This window comes from Mustela lutreola, chromosome 2 (genome assembly GCF_030435805.1).
Source record: "Mustela lutreola isolate mMusLut2 chromosome 2, mMusLut2.pri, whole genome shotgun sequence".
Classification (NCBI taxonomy): Eukaryota; Metazoa; Chordata; class Mammalia; order Carnivora; family Mustelidae; genus Mustela; species Mustela lutreola.
Window position 1 is genome coordinate 118754664 of NC_081291.1, and position 17537 is coordinate 118772200.

General features: G+C 35.8%; 1 protein-coding gene across 2 annotated transcripts in view; it reads left to right on the forward strand.

Annotated features, from left to right (window-relative positions):
• MCCC1 (methylcrotonyl-CoA carboxylase subunit 1) overlaps positions 1–17537 on the forward strand; it is a 57421-nt gene that overhangs the window by 12566 nt on the left and 27318 nt on the right. For both annotated transcript variants that reach the window (XM_059163368.1, XM_059163367.1), the window contains 5 exons: positions 3355–3476; positions 3886–4033; positions 4120–4241; positions 9655–9766; positions 11545–11626. In XM_059163368.1, coding sequence (XP_059019351.1) covers positions 3355–3476; positions 3886–4033; positions 4120–4241; positions 9655–9766; positions 11545–11626 — 586 coding nt within the window. The remainder of the gene's footprint in view (positions 1–3354; positions 3477–3885; positions 4034–4119; positions 4242–9654; positions 9767–11544; positions 11627–17537) is intronic.

The window sequence follows — 17537 nt, forward strand, 5'->3', positions numbered from 1 at the left end:
TAATGGATACATGTATCATATATATATAAATGGATTCATATATCATTGGAATAATCAATAGTATGAAGATGGCAGTTCTTTCCAAATTGATCTGTAGATTTAAGGGAATCTTGATCAAAATCCCAATAGGCCCCCCCTTTTTTTTTTTTGGTAAATATTGACACGCTGGTCCTAAAATACCCCAAAGGTCTAGTATATAGTTAAAACTATTTTGAGGGGTACCTGGCTAGCTCAGTCAGTAGAGCATGCAACTGTTGATCTTGGGGTTGTAAGTTCAAGGTCCATGTTGGGGGCAGAGATTACTTAAAAAGACAATCTTTAAAAATTTTTTTTGAAAAGACAATAAATTTGTAGGGTTTAGATTTTTGGATTTCAAAACTCACAATGAACCTACAGTAAACAAGACAGTATGGTATCAGAAGGAAAAATACGTATGTCAGTGCAACAGAATAGAAAGTCCCAAAATAAACATGCACATATATGGTCAATTAATTTTTGAACAAAAGAGTAATTCAGTGGGAAAGATAGTCTTTTCAACAAATTTTACTGGAACAATTAGATATTTATATACAAAAAGATAAACCTAAAATAAGCAATAAAAAGGGAAGAGGTGCTGATACATGCTAAAAAGTGGATGAACTTTGAAAATACTGTGTTCAGTGGAAGAAGGAAGCCAGTCACTGAAGACTGTATGTATTATATAATTCTATTTATATGGAATGTCCAAAATAGGCAAATCTATAGAAACAGAGTAAATTAGTGGTTATCTAGGGCTAGGGATATGTAGGGAATGGATAATAACCACTAATAGGCATGGAGTTTTGTGGGGGGGGTAACAAAAAGTTACGTTATTAGATCTTACTCAGTATCTTAGATTATGGTAATGATCTTTAGATCATTATCATCAACCACTTTAGAAAACTGGCTGGTTTTAAAAAGTTAAATATATACTTACCATATTTGACTGCCTGGGTTATTTACCCAAGAGAAATGAAAAATATGTTCACAGATGTTATTTGTACATGAGTGTTCATAACAGCATTATTCATAATAATCCAAAACTGGAAAAAAATCCAAATAATGAGTAAATAAAATGTGGGCTATCCATTCAGTGCATCAACAAATAAAAAAAGATCTATAAAAAATGAACTACCCATACACACAATAAGGATGAGCCATAAAACATCATGCTAAGTTAAAGAAACTGGACACATCAGATTCTGTACTATGTCATCCCATTTATATGAGATTTCTAAAAAAGGCAAAATTATGAGACCAAAAGCAGGTCAGAATTGCCTGGTTTTGGGACCAAGGATTTATCAATTATGCATAGGAGCACAGAAGAACTTATTCAAGTGACAGAAGTATTCTACAACTGGATTATAGTAATTGCACAGTTGTATAAATTTGCTAAGTTAATCAAACTATAAATGAGAGAATGTTATGTACTGTAAGTAAAAAAGAAAGGGTGTTAAGACATTGGGAAGACTAGGATGTAGATCTGTTTCACTTTGCCTCACATAAATAATATTTGACATTTCATATAAAATTACTAAAATTGAACTTTGGTTTAAAAAACATCAAACTGTGATCAAACTGATATCAAAATGTGATTATCTTGCATTTTATTATTTGCTCTCACTAAAATGTAGGTATTCTGTTCATTAGTTTCCCAAACGTCTGAAGCATACTCCTTTAATTTTGAAACATAACTATTCTTTGGGGTTTTTTTTTTTTTTAAGAATTTATTTATTTGTTTTTTTGTTTATTTTAAAGAGCGAGAGATTGAGAAAGCACATGCACAAGCCAGGGGAGGGCAGAGGGAGACAAGAAGAGAGCATCTCAAGCAGACTTCACACTGAGCACGAGCCCAACATGGGGCCTTAAAATCCTGAGATCATGACCTGAGCTGAAATTAATAGTTGGTCGCTCAGCCAGCTGAGCCACCCAGTGCCCCTGAAACATAACTATTCTTTCAATATGTTTGTTTTGAAATAGTATTGGCTGAGCTTTTTTCTTTCTACATTCTCTTAGTTATAATTATTATATAGTCTTATTAATTTAGAAGAACAAATGCCATCAGGGCTGTTGAGGTTGGAGAGAAAGTTGCTTTATCCCTCACTGAATCATGTTATACTGTTGTGCTTTTGCTTTCCTCTGTATCCTCCCTTTTTGCTGTGACTATGTTTGTTCTTGGAAATCTTACTGCCCTTCAGGTATTAATTTTCCTCTTTTGTGGGCTAGAAAGCCAGACAAATAAATTTCTTAAAACTCTGAGTAAGTTTCAAGTGACTAGATTAACATATGAGGGATCCTCTTTCACTAAGTATATGTAAACTCTAACATATGACTTTTTGTTTGCTTCTTAGCTTTTTTTCTGGAAAGGTGATATTGGCAGATAGTGAACTGAAGATAAATGAGGTATTACTGTGCTCACGTGTTCCTTTCAGTTTTGGGATACCATGGTTTCAGTTCTAGGCCAGCTTTATATGGAAGCAGAGTAAACAGCCCTCCCCTCTGCTACTCTGGAGCGCTTTATTATCAAATACTCATTGACACTCTACCCTAATAGCAGTATTATTTTAGATTCTTCTGTATGATCCAACAGCTTCACGTATAGATACATACCTAAAAGAATTTAAAGCAGGGACTCAAACAGGTGCTTGTACACCAATGCTTATAGCAGTGTTATTCACAAAAGTGGAAGTTAGAAACGATCCACACCTTCCTCAATGCATGAATGGATAAGCAAAAAAACAAAATGTGGAATATACACAGTGGTCCATTATTCAGCCATGAAAAGGAGTGAAATTCTGATACATGCTACAACATGGAAGAACCTTGAAAACATAACACTAAGTGAAATAAACTAGACAAAGAAGGACAAATGTTGTATAATTCCATTTATAGTAGGTTCCTAGATGGGGTATTCATAGAGACAGAAAGTAAGATAGAGGTTATCAGGGAATGTGGAATTGATATTTAATGGGTACAGAGTCTCTGTTTGGGATGGGGACAACATTCTGGAAATGGATGGTGTTAGTAGTTGCACAGCATTGAGAAGGTAACTTTAATGCCACTGAACCGTACACCTAAAAGCGGTTAAAACGGTAAGCTTTATGTTGTGTATATATTACCACAATTAAAAGAAGTATAGGTTTTTCCATTTCAGGCCAGGCTTTGGAACTTTAGTAAGAATGTTTCAGATACCTCTTGGAAACAGATTTTGATAGAGCCCATAGTGTACTTACCGCCGTGTCGGGAGAGGCTTCCCCAAAGGAAAATGCCATCTCCTTCCTCATACGGTGTGCCAGTGGAGTGCTAGTAAGTTTGTCCTTTCATTTTCACTTCTAGGCTATCCATCCAGGATATGGTTTTCTTTCCGAAAACACGGAATTTGCCGAACTGTGTAAACAAGAAGGAATTCTTTTTATAGGTCCTCCTTCATCTGCAATTAAAGACATGGGTATAAAGAGGTATTCATTTCTACCTTTTAAATATAACCATAGGACGATCTACTGAAATTGTTTGTTTAACCTCTAACAGACATGGCAGTTAGAACCTTTGGTTGTCATGGGCGTAAGCTGTTCATCTGCCACTCCAGTGAGTTACAGAAAATGTTTATCTAATTAGGGTTTCTAATCAATATATGAATTAGGGATTAAGAACAAGGTGAAATGAGCTATCACATGAAGCACTAGATTCATAGTTATCACAGAAAAACTAATAGTTTAATATTTGTGTTGTTTTCTCAGACAGTAGTCTTTACCTGGGAATGTTTTATTTTTAAAAAGTTCCATTGTATTTGTCAATGGGAATGTTTTGTGTTTCTCTTGTATGAAATAACGCATAGAAATGGGGCATCTCACCTTTCTTATTCGAAAGCACATCCAAATCCATAATGGCTGCTGCCGGAGTGCCTGTTGTGGAAGGTTATCATGGCGAGGACCAGTCAGACCAGTGCCTGAGGGAGCACGCGGGGAGAATCGGTTATCCTGTCATGATTAAAGCCGTCCGTGGTGGAGGAGGGAAAGTAAGATTGTGCATGCTCGTGTTTTCACTTCAGGCTAGTCTTCTTGGTTTTATTTAGGTCGTAGTCATACTGTCTTGCTGTCTTAGGGCATGAGGATTGTCAGATCCGAAGAGGAATTTCAAGAACAGTTAGAATCAGCACGGAGAGAAGCTAAGAAATCTTTCAATGATGATGCGATGCTGATTGAGAAGTTTGTAGACACTCCAAGGTGAGTTCAGTCTTTTTTCCAACTCTGCTTTTTAAAATTAAATAATAAAAGAAATGTATGCAAACTATAAAAAATTATATAAAATATAATGTTCTACTAGTACATAAGTACATTAAGTTCCCCCAATCCCACCCCTGATGTAACCACTTAGTATAGGTACCTAAATTGGGCTGGTAGTGATACGTTAAATAATACAATATCTCACCTATATATCACAATTACCATTTGCCACATTCTGAGCATTTTACATATACCCAATAATTTTGCTGTCCTAATCCTAATTTAATTCCTACAACAATCCTATAGGTAGGCCTTATTCCCGTTTTGCATGTGAAGACCCTGAGGAGCAGAGTGGTCGTTAACAACTTGCTTCAGGTCTCCCAGCTGGGAAGTGATGAAGCTGGGATTTGAATTCAGAATTCACACTAAGCCACTGTGCTAAACTGCTTCTAGGTACTGCTGTAACAAATACCATGTGAATTTCCAATTTTTTTATTTTCTGAAACTCTTTTCCTATGTATTGCTTAAAATAAGATACTGACTATAAAAGCTTCTTATTTCATAGATTTTCTGGTAATTATGTATTAATACACACACACATATATATATATATATATATATTATATATAAATCTATATATAATATATATATGTAGAGAGAGAGAGAGAAAGTCAGGTGATTTCATAAAGAGTAATTCACTTGGGGACCATGAGCAGAGAGGGTTTTACCTTGATGATAATATACTAAAGCTACAGGCCCTTACCTTGTGTAAGCCTCTTCTAAGATCCTATACCTAATTTTATATTCTTCTTAAGGACAACCCCCAAATTGTTTTTGTTTCAAGTGCTACAAAACTTTGAACTGTCCCCAAACACAGCATGGTAAGTTAAATTCATTTAAATGTTAATAGTTAAAAAGTCTGCCACCTGTTAGTGGGAAGTAAGGCAAAAACATGTTTTTTTGCCTTCCACAACGTGTTTCAAAAAAGAATAGGCTGACTATCCAGATTGGCATGCTTCTGAGTTAGAATTATCCTGGAGATGTCGGCTAGCTATTTCAGTGACCGTAACTCAATGCCTACAACGTTCTCTAAAGATGTAAATTCTTTACATGTAAAATGTTAGCTGAATATTACCTCACATTGGAATTTTTCATCCAATAGCTGGAAAGCTCCTGGGAATCAAGGACCTGATAGTACATTTCTTTTTAATTTTCCGTGTATATCTGCTGGCATGCTACTTTCTTCATGACAAGCATTAAAAATAGTATTTTTTTGAAATATAGAAGTAATATACATTACAAAAATGGAAAATACAGAAGATGGAAAACAAAGTCACTCATAATCTCATTCTCTTAATACAAGTAATAGCATTTCTGTATATATTTATTCTGTTTTCTAGTAATAATATTTTAATATCATGATAATTACACTTTTGTATGTTGCTAAGTAATTACCTGTTGAGTTAATGGAGTGCCAGAAGATTGTCAAGGTGGTGCTTATAACTCAGAAAAGTACATATCAAGATGTTTTATAAATCTGCTCAGAACTGTTGAGCTTACCTGAAAGGCTGGGATAGAAACAGTCTTCAAAATGTACTGTTTCAGTGGATTAAAAAAGGAAATCAGGTTCCTTTCTCAGTTCACATTCAATATGTATTCTAGATGGTTAAAAATGCAAATAGGAAAATAAATCTGTCGAAGTCTTGGAAAATATCAAGGCATTCTTCGTAGACTCTAGCTGTATCTCTCCATGTGTCCAGATCCCAGCAATGGCTGAACTGGAACAGCTGGGGTTTGGTGCACCTCCTGGTTCTCAGACAGTCTGCTGCAGAATCTCTAAATTAGATAAAGCAGCACAGAAAAAGGAAAATAACAAAGCAAAAGATCACTACAGAAATCAGAACAGAACACAGATCCTCAAAAAGTTTCCCTTGTAAGCCGCCACAGGAACAAGTGTGTCCAACTTCTGAGAACTCAGAAAAGAGCAGTGTTGTGGCCTTGGTATGTGTTCCTTTCAGAACCTGGAGTCCCTGCTCTCCTGACTCCTTCCCTGGAGCAGCTAACAGATAAGGGAGTGGTAAAATTTTACAACTGGAATTTGAAAAACAACCCATTTAGTTCCAACATGTAAAGCAGTTGGAAGTTGTCACTCACATCCAAAAAGCAAGAGCAATTCTGAACAAAATGAAAGTTAGTGAATTTTAGATCTATCAGAGAGTGGGGACCGCAGGGCAAACCACCACCCTGAAATCCAGATAGCACACGTGAATACAGTGAATCATAGCCAAGAGCCACTTGCCCTGAGCAGAAGCCACGGAAAGCCAAAAATTGATAGGGACACTTCTGCAGGGTTTATGATAAATTCCTGGAGTCTGGGTGTGGACTAGTGTGATAGTAAGAAACCCCTCAAGGTCCAGTGTTGGGGAACCCCCGATTTTCATGTTTTCCCTTCAAGAACACCACCAGGTTCTCACAGTGAAAATCCAGGAAAAATTCCCTCCCATTCTGGGGCAGAGGGAGGAGAAAAGTAACCATCTGAGATAGGCCCAGAGTGGTCTGTTCTCCCTAACAAAGGCCAGCTCTCCAAGGGAAACTTTGCTGTTCTGTGGGAAGGGTAGTTAGCCAACTCTAACCCCCTCTAGCTTTCCTGTTTCATGTAACGAGAGAAAAAATTCTAAGAAACACTTCTGGGGGCACCTCACTGGCTCAGTCAGTGGAGCATGTGACTGTTGATCTCAGGGTCGTGAATTTAAGCTTCACAGTGGTTGTACAGCGTACTTGAAAAATAAATATCCTCCTCTCCTGCTCCCCCTGCTTGTGTGCTCTCTCTGTCAGATAAAATATTAAAAATATATATATACACATACATACAAACAGATGGTGCTCATGAACACAGAAACTGGAAGCACACAGGGATGTGAGCCCACTAAAACACCGAGATTTAATCACTAGATCATAGTCTGCGCTCCCTCCCCTGCATCCTTCTACCACGTCACCACGGATCTAGTATAATAATAGGGTTTCAAGTGAAAGAACTGTAAGACACAGACTCTGTTTAAGAAGAGCTCCTAGTCAAAGACAACAGGAGAAACAGAGCAAAACAAAACAAGGACACTAGAGGAGACAAGCCTCTGGTATGTACAGCTACTGCAGACATTAAACCTAGTGTCCGGGCCAGATTCACATTAAACTTTACAGTAAACGTCTGTATTTATCTTAGTTACTATAAAGTGATACATTATGTCCAGCTTTTACAAAAAAAAAAAAAATGACAAGTCATGCCAAAATGCTAAAATTTAGGCAAGAAGAAGCATAGTGTAAAGAGACAAAGCAAATATCAGAACCACAGATTTTGGAATTACCAGATAGAGAGTTGTTTAACTGATTAATATGTAGGGCTCTAATGGAGTGAGGGGACAACAAGCAAGACTCTTTGGGAAATGTAAGCAGAGAGATGGACACTCAAAGAGAAAATGCTAGGAATTAAAAACAATGTAACAGAAATGCAAAATGCAATTGGTGGGCTCCTCAGTAGACTGGACACAGCTGAGGAAAGAATCCGTGACCTAGAACATAAGTCAATGGAAATTTCCCAAACTGAAATGCAAAGAGAAATAAGAATGAAAACAAACGTTAATATCCAGGCTCTGTACGACAGTTTTAAAAGGTATAGCCTATGTGTTATTTGAATGCTACTAGAAGAAAGAAAGGAGCAGGAGAAATATTTGAGGTAATGGCCAAAAATGTTCCGAAATTAATGACAAACACCAAACCACAGAACTAGGAAGCTCTCAGGATACCAAGCAGGATAAATATTAAAACATCTTTTGAATCATATTCAAACTTCTAGGAAACCAAAGACAAATAGAAAATCTTGGGGAAAACATGGGGATAAGAATGTCTTACCTATAGAGAAATAAGGTAAGAAATATATCAGGTTTAAGAAAGAAGAGGGGGAAGTGAAATATTTATAAAGCATTGAAAGGAGAAAAAAAAAAAAAACCAGAACTCTGTGTCCAGTGAAATTATCCTTCAAATAGGAGGGAGAAACACTTCCTCAGACAAATAAAAGTTGAAGGACATTGTTACCACAGACTTCTACGAAATGGTAACAAGTTCTTCAGAGAGAAGGAAAATGATACAGGTCAGAAATTTGGATCTCCCTAAAGAAAGGAAGAACATTCAAGAAGGACTAAATGAGGCTAAAATAAAATCTCATTTTTCTCTTCTCAGTTGATCTCACAGACAACAGTTTGTCCAGAGAAGTAATAGCAAGAAAGTGTTTGGTGATAATAGCTTAAAGATAAATGAAAAGAGGAGGAAAACTCAAGCAGGCAGATCTAAAAGGAAGAAATCAGTTCCTATTATTTTGTCAAGAGCATGTAGTGGACAGGTTGGAAAATGTTAAAATTGAACATTCAGTAGAAATGGTATATCAAGAAACTAAATTTTTCAAGTGGTTTAATGAAGTGGCTTCATGAGGTGAACAAAAAGGAACAGAAAAGAACTATTGTGCTACAACAGTACATTTACAAGACCCTTCTTGGTTTTTCTTTTATCATTATTTCTTTTTGACGATTTTTATTTTAAAAAATCAACAGAAAAAACATTTGCTGGTCATTCATTTCTCCATCATGGTGGTGAATATGTGAGGTAAACTACACGGTGAACCTATCAGAATAAACCTACTGAGAAGAATGCTTTCATGCTCACCAAATGGTCTGTGTACCCTCATTTTAAGTGTTCTATGCATTTACTCTTAATATGATTTCTCATAATTTTACTATTTTAGATTCAACATTAAAGTGCCTTTTTTGTTTTTATGATAATAACATTAGTAATAATGTTAAGGTTATTCCTTAACCTTCTTATGGATGAGCCATTATAACTTTTAGTCTGCCTGAGTTTATAAAATCTGACCATGAGAGTTGATTTTTAAAAATCCCCTGATTATAGGGTGCCTGGGTGGCTCAGTCATTTAAGCAGCTGACTCTTGATTTCAGCTCAGATCATGATCTCAGGGTCTTGGGATCAAGCCCTGTATCAGGCTCTGTGCTCAGTGGAGAGTATGCCTCAGGATTCTCTCTCTCCCTCTGCCTCTCCCTCTGCTTGCTCTCTCTCTAAAATAGATGAATAAATCTTTTTTAAAATAATAAAAAATGAAATAAAAATCTCCTGATAAAAAAGTTATCTTTGGTTTTTTGAGAATGCATGAAAAGTGACTATAATTTGTAATTTTGATGTGAGATTTATCAGTTTTCCTTGACAGTTTGTACTTGTGACTTGCACCTACTCTGAGGCTGTAAATATAGTCTCCTATGTTTTCTTATTTCCTAGTCACTTCATGTATGTAATTTTTTTTCTATAATGTTCATTCTACAAGTCGAAATTTTCTCATTGGGTTTTTAAATAGGCATGTAGAAGTCCAGGTGTTTGGTGACTACCATGGCAATGCTGTGTACTTGTTTGAAAGAGACTGTAGTGTACAGAGGAGGCATCAGAAGATCATTGAGGAAGCCCCAGGGGTAAGGACCTTATAAAGAACTTTGCAAGCTTCTCTATAAGGTAAACCTCAATCCCTCTGAGTTTCACATCAGAAATCGGTGAAGGTAGTGTCTCCTCCAGAGTCCTGCTGAATAATTGCTTCCCTGGAGTAGTATAAAGATGAGGCCCCACTGAAGCCTTGGGGATGAGGGGGTTGAAATTCCCAGGCTACCATACTGAGGGCCATGATCCTTCTGGATGGTATCTAGGAAAACCTACTCTGATCCAAGCACAGACTGTCCCTGACTTCACCATGGTTCAACTTAGAATATTTTGGCTTTACAGTGGTACAAAAGTCATACACATTTAATAGAAGTACTTTGAATTTTGAATTTGATCTTTTCCCGGGCTCTATATGTGGTATGATACTCTCCTGGGCAACAGTGAGCCAGTCAACCTCATAGTCAGGAGGGTAAACAAAATCGTTCTTACCTGTACCTTCTTGTATACCCTCTGTGCTCGGTATTCAGCAAATCACATGAGATGTTCAGCTTTTTATTATGGAATAGCTGTTGTGTTAGATGATTCTTCCCAACTGTAGGCCACCTTAAGTGTTCTGAGCACACTTACAAAGTAGACTAAGCTTAGTTAGGATGTTTGGTAGGTTACATGTATTTAAGTGAATTTTCAACTTCCGATATTTTTAACTTAAGTTGGGTTTATCTGGGCACTACCCCACTTTAAGTTGAGGAAGATCTGAATCTGACTTATAGGGAGCAATTATGTAATAATTCCATATAAATTTTAAAATTTAATGGGAATGTTTGAAGAATGTATTGGCCTGGTTCACTGAATTTTTTTTTTTTTGAAGTTTCTTTTATTTTAACTTCTGTTTGAGGTGTCCCTAAAATATATTAGTCATCTTCCTGCCATAGAGATTTATTGTAGAGGAAGGAGATTTGCTCTTACTTGGCAACTTTTCCCTCTTGGAATTAATTGTTACATCTCTTTGGGTCTGTCTCTTGATTGGTTTCAGTTGTCCTCTGGGTCAAGGCCTATGCCTAGAAGGCCTACTCCTACCCCTTTTTGGATTTACGTTTCTTTGAGCCTACTACTGCCGTAGGCTTTCTTGTCCAAGGTTTTCTACATGGTTTTTGTTTTTTGTTTTTTTCAGTACTTGTAAAAGGTCAGGGATCTGAGGTTTCTGGTTAATCAGTTTGTTGCTCTCATACTGTATTCAGATTTTAATTTCTGCTGCAGACTATATTGTATCATTCAAAGTAAATGTCAACAATAATTTCAGTAAAGCCTTATTTTCAAGTAGTGATTGCATAAGTATGTGGCTGTAGAGCACTGTTTTAAAATGTTAAAACCTTTGCCTACTTTTTAACCTACATTTCTTTCTATGAACCTTTCTTACTAGGTTGGACTCTTAAGGTTTACCATTATTCCAAGATAATTATTGGTCACATGGCCCAGATTGCAATACAATGATCATTCAGAGTTTTCATGTTGATACATGTAATTGGATATATAGTCATGAAAGTTCTTATATAGGTACATAGGAGATTGATATATCATTATGCTGAATAATATCTACAGTTCATAGAAATTACTAACCAAATGATCAAGGTTTGGTATGGAGCTGTTGACTGCGGTATAGGATGTATTTCTTGATGAAATATATAGCATTAGCTATTTATCCATATTAACTCTTTAGTGTAATATTTGATACCTAGAAATGCAATATTGAATCTTAGCGGAAATTTCTAGTAGGGCAAAGAACTAATGGAAATTTATTTTAAATATTTTTTCATAGCCTGGTATTAAACCTGAAATAAGAAAAAAGCTTGGAGAAGCTGCAGTCAGAGCTGCTAAAGCTGTAAGTTATGTTGGAGCAGGTACGCTAAGATTTACTTTGAATGGACAAGAAGACATAATCATTTATTGATGTTCAGAAGGCAAAAGAAACTTACAACTTTTAAATCATTGTCTTTCAAACAAATTATACCCACATTAAGAAATACATTTTACATTGAGACCCCGCATGTACACATAAGTATGTATATGTATGTATTTATGTCTGTATACATGTATAGTTGGAAAAAAATTCACTAAACAGTACTTATCTTAATTATGAGTAATGCTATTTGATATTTTCTATCCCATTTTAAAATAAAATCACTAAAATGCTTTCTTTCATCTCTTAAAATTAGTAAACTTTAATTGGTTCACAGCTAAATTGAGCAGAGTTGCCATATTCCCCACCTCCACCCTTGCACAGCCTCCCCAAGTGTCAGCATCCACACCAGAGGGGTTCATTTGTTATAGTCAACAAACCTACAATGACACATCATTATCACCCAGAATCCATAATTTACATTAGTGTTCACTCTTGATATTGTGTGTTCTATGACATTGTTGTACAGTATACATTTGGAAAAATGTGTAATGATGTGTATGCACCTTTGTAGTATCGCACAGAGTACTTTCAATGCCCTAAATAGCCTCTGTGCTCTGCTCTTTATCCCTTCCTATCTTTAACTCCTAACAGTCTCTGACCTTTCTGTTGCCTCCATAGTTCTGCCTTTTCCAGAATGTCATATAGTTGGAATCATACAGGTTGTAGCCTCTTTTTTTAAAATTAACATATAATGTATTATTAGCCCCAGGGGTCAAGTCTGTGAATGCCAGGTTTACACACTTCACAGCACTCACCATAGTACATACCTTCCCCAATGTCCATAACCCTACCACCCTCCTCCTACCCCCCTCCCTCCGGCAACCCTCAGTTTGTTTTGTGAGATTAAGAGTCTCTTATGGTTTGTCTCCCTCCCGATCCCACCTTGTTTCGTTTATTCCTTTCCTATCCCTCCAAACCCCCCATGTTACCTCTCAACTTCCTCGTATCAGGGAGATCATATGATAATTGTCTTTCTTTGATTGACTTATTTTGCTGAACATAATAGTTTGTAGCCTTTTAAGATTGGTTTTTATCACTTAATAATATGCATTTAAGTTTCCTCCATGTCTTTTTATGGGTCGATCAGTTCTGTTTAGTGTTGAATAATATTCCATTGTCTGGATGCACCATGATTTATCCTGTCACCTACTGAAGGATATCTTGGTTGCTTTCTAAGTTTGGTAATTATAAATAAAACTGTTATAAGAACCTGTGTGCAGAGTTCTATGTAAGCATAGTTTCAGTTTATTTAGGTAAACATCATGGGTTGTATGGTAAGAATATGTTTAGTGTTGTATGAAACTGCCAAAGTTTCTTCCAGAGTGGCGGTACCATTTTGCATCCTCACCAACAATGTAGGAGAGTTCCTGTTGCTCCACATCTCCACTAGCATTTGGTATTATCAGTGTTCTATTCTAATAGGTGTGTAGTTGTACCTCATTTAAATTTGCATTTCCGTAATAACATGACTGGATCATCTTCTCATATGTCTGCTTGCCATCTATGTTTCTTCTTTAGTAAAGTCTGTTTAGGTGTTTTGCCCATTTTTTAAATTGGTTTGTTAGTTTTCTTGTTACTGAGTTTTATGACTCCTTAATAAATTTCTGATAGTAGTCCATCATCAGAGGTGTCATAGCAAATATTTTCTCCCAGTCTGTGGTTTGTCTCCTCATCCTCTTGACATTATCTTTTCCAGAGCAGAAGTTTTTAATTTTAATGAAGCCTGGCTCATTAGTTATTTCTTTAATGAATCATGCCTTTGCTATTGTACCTAAAAAGGTATCACCATACCCAAGGTCATCTAGGTTTTTTTCTATTATCTTCTAGGAATTTTATAGTTTTGTGTTCCCAATTTAGCTCTATGGTCCATTTTAAGTTAATTTTTGAGAGCATAAATTCTGTGTCTAGAGTCATTTTTTGGTATGTAAGACATATACAATAACACCATTCCAGCACCTTTTTTTTTTTTTTTTGGAAAGACTGTCTTTGCTCCATTGTATGCCTTTGCTCCTTTGTCAAAGATCAATTGACTATATTTATATAGGTCGATTTCTGAGCTGCCAATTCTGTTCCACTGATCTGTTTATTATTTCCCTGGTACTTCATTATTTTGAATACTGTAGCTTTATAATAAATCTTGAACTCAGTGTCGGTCCTCCAACTTTGTTATTCTCCTTCAATATTGAATTAACTACTCTGGGTCTTTTGCCTCTCCCTATAAAACACTAAAATCAGTTTTTTAATATCTACAAAATAACTTGCTGGAATTTTAATTGGGATTATGTTATCTCTGTACAACAAGTGGGGAGAACTGACATCTAACCAAGGTTAAGTCTTCCTTTCCGTGAACGTGGAATATCTCCCCATTTTGTTCTTCCTTGACTTCTTTCATCAGAGTTTTATAATTTTCTCATATAGATCTTATACATACATACTTTGTTAGATTTATACTTATTTCATTTTGGGGGTGTTTGTGTAGATGGTATTGTGTTTTTAATTTCAAATTCTACTTGTTCATCGTTGGTATATAGTAAAACAATTCATTTTTTATATTAACTTTATATCCTGCTTGTTAATGACCACTTTTTAGTTCCAGGAGTTTGTCAATTCTTTTGGATTTTTCTACATAGACAAGTCATCTGTGATGAGACAGTGACATTTCTTTCTTCTCAATCCACATACCTCTTATTTCCTTTTTTAATTGCATTACTAGAACTTTCAGTGTGATGTTGAAAAGGAGTGGTGAAAATGGACATTCTTCCCTTATTTCTCTTCTCAGTAGGAAATCATCTAGTTTCTCACTGTTAAATATAATCTTAGCTGTGGGTTCTTGTAAATCTTCTTTATCAAATTAGGAAGTTCCTCTCTGTTAGTAGCTTATTGAGAGTTTTATTATAATTAGGTATTGGATTTCATCCAGTACTTTTTCTGCATCTATTAATACAGTCATTTGATTCTGCTTTAGCTTGTTGATGTTATCAACGTTGATTTTTAAATGTTGGACCAGCCTTGCATACCTGGGATAAATCCTATTTGGTCATGGCATATTCTTATTTTGGTACATTATTGGATTTGATTTGCTAATATCTTGTTAAGGAATTGCATCCATGTTCATAAGAGATATTGTAAAAATCTTTCTCTCGTTTTTGGTATTAAGATAATGCTGGTCTCATAAAATGAGTTAGGAAGTATTCTGTCTTCTATGTTCTGGAAGAGATTATAGAAAATTGGTATAAATTCTACCTTCAGTGTTTGGTAGAACTCACCAGTGAACCAATCTGGGTCTATTTTAGAGGCTTGGGAGGTTATTAATGATTATTTCAAATTCCTTAGTAGATAGAGGCCTGTTTAGATTATTACAGAGTGATTTTCTTTCTTATGTGACTTATGGCAGATTATGTCTTTCAAGGAATTGGTCTCTTTCATCTAAGTTTTCAAATTAATGGGCATAGAGTTGTTCATAAAATACTTTCAATATCCTATTTACAACCGTAAGACCTATAGTAATTTTCCTTCTTTCATTTCTGATATTAATAATTTGTCTCCTCTCTGTTTCTTTTCTTAAACAACGTGGCTAGAAGCTTATGTATGTTATTGATCTTGTCGAAGAACTGACTTCTGGTTTTATTGGTCTTCTCTGTAGATTTTCTATTTTCAGTTTCTTAGATTTCTACTCTATTATTTCTTTTCTCTTGCTTACTTTAGAATTAATTTGCTGTTCTCTTTCTAATTTCCTAAAATGGAAGCTTAATTTTAGATCTTTCTTCTCTTCAAATATATGGATTCAGTGCTATAAATTTCCCCCTAAGCACTGCTTTCAGTACATCTCACAATTTTTGAAAAGTTGTATTTCTATTTTCATTTAGTTTAAAATATTTTTAAAATTCAGTTGGGATTTCTTCTTTGGTCCATGTGTTACTTGGTGCTGTGTTATTTAATCTCCAAGTATTTGGGGACTTTTTTCCTAGCTATCTTTCTATTACTGATTTCTAGTTCAATTGATTCTTAATTTAATTACGGTCTTGAGAGCAAACATTGTATATCTATTCCTTTAAATTTGTTTAGTTTTTTTCTGTGACCCTGAATGTGGTCTGTCTTGTTGAATGTTCCTGTGAGTTTGAGAATATGCAATGTGCTATTACTGGATAAAGTAGTGTGTAGACATCGATATGTCCAGTTTATCAGTGGTGCTATTGAGTTCAACTATGTCCTTATTTTTCTGCCTGCGAGATTTGTCCATTTCTGATAGAGTGGTGTTAAAATCTCCAGCTGTATTAGTGGATTCATCTATTTGCAGGTCTCAGTTTTTTCCTTGTAGGTCTCAGTTTTTAATTCTATGTATTTGACACTCTCTTCTTAGGTGCATACACGTTAAGGTTTTTGTCTTTTTGGAATATCGACCTATTTTCTTGTGAGACAGATCTGCTGCCAATAAATTTTCTCAATTTTTATTTTTCTGAAACAGTCCCTATTTCTCCTTCACTCGGAAGGATAACTCCACAAGGTAACAGAATACCAACTTGATTTTTTTTCACTTAAGACTAAATAACACTCTACTCTTCTTGCTTGCATGGTTTCTGAAGAGAAGTCATATGTAATTCTTACCTTTTCTCCTTTATAAGTGAGGTGTTTCCCCTCAGCCCCAGATTTTTTCAGGATTCATTCATTCATTCATTCATTTTTGTTTTCTGTACTTTGGAAATGATATGCCTAGGTATAGGGTTTTGGGTGTTTTTTGGCATTTGTCCTGCTTAGTGTTCTCTGACCTTCCAGAGATGTGTGTTCAGTGTCTCGATATTAATTTGAGAAAATTCTTAGTCATTATTGCTGCAGATACTATTTCTGGTCCTTTCTCTTTTATTTTTTTGGTATTCCCATTTATGTATATGTTACACCTTGTCTAGTCCACAGTTCTTGGGTAGTCTGCTTTGTTTTTTTCAGTCTTTTTTGTCTTCACTTTTAGTTTTGGAAGTTTCTGTTGTCATATTCTCAAGCTCAGAGATTCTTTTCTTAGCTGTGTCCAGTCTACTGATGAGCCCACCAAAGGCATTCTTCATTTCTATTACCATGTTTTGATTTCTAGCATTTCTTTTTGATTCCTTGAATTTCCAAGGAATCTTATCTATGTAGGTTCTTGCATGTGTCTACTTTTCCCATTAAACCTATTACTGTACTAATCAGAATGTTTGTAAGTTCTTGGTCTGGGATGCCTGGGTGGCTCAGTTGGTTAAGCATCTGCCTTCAGCTCAGGTCATGATCCCAGGGTCCCGGGATCAAGCCCCACATCAGGCTCCTTGCCCAGTGGGGAACCTGCCTGTCCCTCTGCCTGCTGCTCTCCCTGCTGTCCTCTCTCCCTCTTTCTGACAAATAAATTAAAAGTATATATATATTTTAAAAAGAAGTTCTTGGTCTGATTATTCCAATATTTCTGTCATTTCTGAGTCACATTCTGATGCTTTTTCAGTCTCTTTAAACTGTTTTTTGCCTCTTACTGTGCCTTGTTATTTGACCTGAGGTACCAGGTAAAAAGAACTGTGGTGAACAGGTCTTTAGTATGTGGTGGTTAGGTGTGGGGAAGGAGAGCTGTTCTGTATTCCTAGGATTACAGCTTAAGTATGTTGGTGAGCTTGGGCCCTGAATTTCACCAGTGTGTCTCAGTTTGGGGTTTTTTGTTTGTTTGTTTTTGTTTTTGCTTACTTGTTTTGATTTATTCACTTATGGGGGCAGGATGGCTGGAGTTGTGTATTTCCCTTCCTCCACGTCTGTTAATTAGGCTCTGATGAAAAGCCCATAGTTTAGGCTCTAGTAAAATAGTTCTCTTATGGACAAATCTTGGTCAGAACAGAACT